Source organism: Natrix helvetica (assembly GCF_964273705.1).
Source record: "Natrix helvetica genome assembly, chromosome: 2".
Lineage (NCBI taxonomy): Eukaryota > Metazoa > Chordata > Lepidosauria > Squamata > Natricidae > Natrix > Natrix helvetica.
The window spans coordinates 201,605,220-201,610,508 of NC_138552.1; the positions used below are offsets into that span (position 1 = coordinate 201,605,220).

Here is a 5,289-nt window from a genome sequence, read left to right on the forward strand (position 1 = left end):
TCTTATATTCTGGTTAGAAGTATTAGAAAATGATAATTGACACTTGCACTTTGAAGTTGTTTCAGTATAAGAGGGGTATCTGTAAATGCTTGCCCAACACCTAAACAATAATTTTAAAAGTGAGATATCAGGTCAGTGTTTAACTGCTGCAGCCTTGTTAAACATGTTAAACACCTGATCTTGTACTGATCACAGAAAATAGAGAACAGCTTTCTTTTCCCACCAAGAGAAAGTGAAATAAAATATATTATTGATTTAAATATTTTACTATCTCCATGAGAAAATACATAAAATTATTCTTTTCGTATCTGTGTCCAAGCTTTAGACCGTAATACAATTAGTTCAATTTTGTTTAACAAAACATTTCCCACCAATGTGTTCTGCTTTTCATCTTTCTATAATGAAAACTTATGATTTTAGTGCAAGGTAGTTTTTTCAAACAAAAAATGGCTAAGGGCACTTTTATCTTGATGCAAGAAAGATGAAACAAAAGCTACAACATGCTTATTTTATGAAGAGCCCTTTCACATAAGTAAGAAATACATGTTGTGCATGAAGAACAAAGTCTTATTGAGAGTACTTGTGAGAGTATTTATAAAATTAAAGTTTAATAGATAAATAGAATAAATACTTTATGCATCATAATTCTGGACAACTACATTTATAGCAAGTAAGTTGGCAAAATCACAAGTTGTTGCCTCTTGGCAAATTCCACTTTTGATAAAATCACACAGGCATGTTACAATGTTACTTATGAGACTGTGATGTCATAATTAGATTTATATCCTTTTACCTTCTGCACTGATCATGACATATAGCACACAATGGTGTCAAGTAAATACTCCTTCAGAATGTTCACACAACCCAACAGCTCAACAAGTTAAAAAGGGTCATATGTACTAAATATTCGGAGGGGGAAATTGAAGGGGTAGGCAAGAAAAAGAAGTTTAGGAAAAAGAAGTTGGAACTATACCTAGGAAAAAGTTAAAGCCTTTAACTTTTTTATGGACACTGGCAACTTAAAATAAATTAACAAGTAGGTTCTCAGAAAAAAAAATGTACAAAAATACTGTCAAATTTCCCAAAAAGCTTTCAACACAGTAGTTCTTTCCTCCTATGTATTGAATAAACCATGTAAGCACATTACCAAAGTAAAAAGATGTTGAAAATAAAAGCCAGCAAAGTCCCCTCCCACCACCATTCCATTCACACTATCTTTTTGTCTGTACAAATGGGGGAGAAGAACAGTCAGCAGAGTTTAAGTAACAGTATTATTTTTCCTGAAGAGGGAAGGTTTGGCCCACATTTGCTAAGCTTCCAGTTTAGCAGACTAAAAATTAGCATCACTCCAATGCATAGTTCAAAACAAAGGAAGAGGGCAGTATTTGCGCAGGAATCTATCCTGAAGTTCGTGCAATCAACTAACGCATTTTTAAAAATCTTTTTTTTTAAAAAAAAAACTCCGAATCTGAATGCAGTTCTACTCATTTGAAATGTAACTTGCAGAATATCCACAATATTATTTTGCCAATGTTTGCATGTAGCCACTGACAGAACTGCCAGGTTAGCAGGGAAGAAATTAAGCAGAGAGAATAGAGAGACACTGAGGGATATGAGAGATGGGTACAGTTAAAAATTATTATAGGTTAGGGGGACAAAAATGGGTGGCCAAGCTTAAAAATAAAAAAAAAGTGGGGGTAGCAAACAGAAAATAAGAAAAATTATACAAGCTTATATTTTACTCTGCTTCCCAGGTTCCTACAAGCCTTTGAAATACTGTCTCTAGAGGGAATGTTTTCATTCATACATATGGAAAAAGAAGGTCCTTTGTTTTGCACGAAAGTCAGCAGCTCACTCTGCTAGACTGCTGTTTGCAAACGAAGTCTGTCATGAAATCAAACTCATTCTGTCCCAGCCAAAGCTCGGGAAGCTCCTTGATGCGATCCAAGCCCATTTCTACAACTAAGGACATCAGGACCTCCTCGTCGATGAAGTCCGTGTCAATGACATTGGGAGGAAGCATTGCTGCAGGGACGTGGGGCACGGAAGCAGGCACACTGCCGTTGCCCCCGCCAGCCCCACTGCTGCTGTGCTTGGGGTTGCAGTCCCGAAAATGCTGGGTTGCTCCATTGAGCTGATGGTTGGCAGGAAGTAAATCCGGCATGTAGTGGTTGTGAGGGTAAGGATGGTGAGTGAAGTACTGGTTGTTCAGCTTCTGCAACTGCATGCTGGCTGTCAAGGGCCCGCCTTGAGGGGCCACCGTCGGTGCCATGAACTGGGAATTATTAAACCTCGCTGTCGGCGGCATGCTGCCAGCAGGGTGTCCCCCGTTCACGTTCCCTGGCCCCATGGCATGCCTGATCCCACTGTTTGTGTTCATATTTCCTCCTCCGTAATGGAGATGGTCGCTCATCAAGGCACTGAAGGCGTGAGGCTGCTGCTGCTGGTGATGATGGGTTGGAAAGGGTCCCATTCCCATGCGATGCGCCGGGTGGTGGTGAAGCCCAGTGGTTCCATCCGGGAAGCGCCCATGGTTCATGGCCATCATGTGCTCTGCCATTTCCAGCCTTCAGAAAAGTTAATATTTACAGAGAAAGGGATCAACATTTATACTGCCTGCCTGCGCGCCCTCCCGCCCCTCCCCGCTATCTCTGCCTAGGAAGTCGCCTCTCCACCCTTCCCGCCCCCCTCCAGCCCACTCGGTCCTTTTCTCCTTCCAGAGACAGTCTTCCCAATTCGCCGGCACTGGCAAGCGGGGAAGGCGCCTTGGGCACCATCGCCGGCTGGCAGCCGCCCTCCCTTCCGCCACAACTCGCGCACACCTAAGCGCTCCCCGGCTCCTTTTTCTTTTCCCGCTCTCGCTCCATTTATCATCCGTCCCCCTTTTGATCGGCGAACGCCGGTCCACGCTCGTAACGCTCATGCAAACAAATCCACGCGTGTCGTCGCGGAAAAAGCCTTACATAAGAACCAGAGAGGGGAGAGCGAGCGAGCGCTGTCCGACCTTCCCGCTCTCCTTGTCAGCAACTTTGGGAATTAAAGTCCGCCAGGACCGCTTGTGATATAAGAACAAGTGGATTACCAGCTCCCGCGGAAGCCTCTTCCCTCCCCCGCCTCGGGCATGCCTTCCCGTGCCTCCAGTCCTCGGTCCGGAGCTTCGTGCAGGGAGCGCGAGAAAGCACAACCGCTCACCTCACGCTCGCTTCCTTCCTTCGCTCCCAACGCGCTGCTAAAACCAGTCAGCAGAAATCGCCCAGCATAGAGCAGGCGACGGTCCGGTTCCTCTCTGTGCTTGACCCGGGTGGAGGGTGGCGATTAATTCTTCTGGCTGCTGGGCATACAGACTCGAAGCCGCGGCTTCCCCTCCTCGGCGAGTTTCTCATCAGCCCTTGCCAACAATGAGCTGTGTTCCTTACCCTGCTTTGGCCACGGCTAATATAGGATTTCAAAAGGGAGGAGCGAAAAGCCTTCGCAGGCAACCAGAAGTAAAACCTGGAGCAAAGCAAGGAAAACAAGCCAGGCGGAACTGGAAGGAATCCAAAGCACCCCGTTGTTCTCGCGGGCTCCGGGCCACGTGTGGCATCGGCCAGGTCCTCAGATCAGCGCGGACGCGAAGGGATTCCGAGCGCTGACACGAGTGGCCGGGACTGGATCGGGCGCCGAGCGAGAAATGCGTGGGCCGTCACCCGGCGAACGGCCCTTTTGCTTCTAATTGAGCCATCAGTCCGATCACTCGTTTATCTCTCACCATTAGGCGCTGCTGCTGCTGCTTCCCTACCCCCCCCCCCCCCCCCGTGGGATACTCAATACGGGCGTTTATTTCTTTTCCGCTCTGGCCGCGCCTCCTCCCTCCTCCAGACTTGGTGAGGCTCTTTGGAAGCCCCAGGTTGCCACGAGAGGAGCCCAAAGGCCGGGTGCCCGGTCCCCCCTGCACGAAGAGAGTCCCAACTTCGCTCCAGACTTTTCGGCAAGGCGCGGGCGCGCACCCGCCAGTTCCACTGTAGCCTTGGTGGAGGCGTGTGTCCCGCTGGGGACACGCAGGATCCGATCCGCGCTTTCGAAGTGACAACGCGGCTTTGCCGTGGACATTTTGCAGTTTACCTCTCCGGGGTGGCTTTGGCGTTCGCACGCAGGCTCCGCAAAACAAACGCCGCGATAACCGACTGGAGTCCTTGCTGCCCTGCCTGCCTGCCGCTCCCCGCCATTCCTTTTCATAAACCGTCTGCACAAGCCATTTAAATCGGAGTGTCGGTGGGGATATAGAATGGGGTAGGAAAGGCGGGTCTGGCCCCGGGTTTAAGCCATCTTCTTGCTACTACAGTCAGCAAGCAAGTTGATATTTCTGGGAAAGCAGGCAAGGCAATAATTGCTCTGTAAATGAAGCGCGTCCTCTCCTACGGGTTTCCTTCATCTGCGCGCCCTCTTGGGAGACTTACTAACGGAGTCAATAAACAGCCGGTAGCACCGGAATAGCAGACTGCCCGTCACTGGGGTAGCCTCGCAAATGCGGGGAAGGCAGGGTGGTGTAGGCAGACTCCTAAGACCATGGAACTTTTCCTAGGGACCCCCGACCACTCTAGGTGCATAGTTACATACCTTGGATATCAACTCCCATCATCCTAAACAGCAGAGTTGAGGATTATGGAATTTGGAATTCATGGCCTCTCAGAAAACCGGGATTAGACAGCATTGCTACGGTTTCCAGATGGAAGGGGTCGCTACAGTATGGTTGTGTCATCATCAGTAATTAGGGAAAGCAACAGTGGGAGCTAGGGTCAGACACTCCCAGAACTGAGCAGTGGAAGGGTATGGTAGAGGTCATCTAGTCCAACGTCTTGCTTAATGCAGGATCTATAAGGTATAAGCAGTAACTGCTGCTGTCTTCTTCGATCTGGTAGTTACTGATATATTGAAGGACAGCTGCTATTGTCAATATTTATATAATAAGTACAATTTCAGAATGAGCAACCGTTCCCATAATAGCTTTGCAAATACTCGTCGCTTAGATTTATTTATTTATTCATTCATTCAATTTATATGGCCGCTGGTTTCAAATAAGTGATTCTGAACAGCTAACAGCAATTTTAAAAAAGCAAAGAAAAAGAGAACAAAAGTAAAAAGTAAATAGACAATCAGCATCACAAGATTTTTTTTTTTAAAAAGAAATCAATATGGGCACAACACAAATATTTCAACAAAATTAATTCACAGGCTCCAACACATGCTCTGCTTACTTTGCCCGACAACAGTGAGCAGAGTTTCCTGATTCAGGAAAAGGCACAACTGCAG

At 47.0% G+C, this 5,289-nt stretch overlaps 1 protein-coding gene across 2 annotated transcripts; it reads right to left on the minus strand.

Annotated features, from left to right (window-relative positions):
- Positions 1-586: 586 nt before the first annotated feature.
- On the minus strand, positions 587-3,620 carry CITED2 (Cbp/p300 interacting transactivator with Glu/Asp rich carboxy-terminal domain 2). Of its 2 annotated transcripts, none has more exons than XM_081943501.1 (2): positions 3,083-3,620; positions 587-2,567 (listed from the first exon to the last, which is right to left on the minus strand). In XM_081943501.1, exons 1-2 carry the CDS (start codon positions 3,121-3,123, stop codon positions 1,844-1,846), a joined length of 765 nt encoding a protein of 254 aa, XP_081799627.1. In that variant the 5' UTR covers positions 3,124-3,620; the 3' UTR covers positions 587-1,843. The 2 variants fall into 2 exon arrangements, with proteins under 2 accessions (XP_081799627.1, XP_081799628.1); XM_081943502.1 differs by having other exon boundaries at positions 3,193-3,613.
- Between the last annotated feature and the right edge of the window lie 1,669 nt (positions 3,621-5,289).

Coding starts and splice junctions, on each gene's coding strand:
- CITED2 (XM_081943501.1), bottom strand. CDS start 3,123: ATGCCCGAGGCGGGGGAGGGAAGAGGCTTCCGCGGGAGCTG. Junction 2,568..3,082: donor AGAGGCTTCCGCGGGAGCTG/GTAATCCACTTG, acceptor ACTTTTCTGAAG/GCTGGAAATGGCAGAGCACA.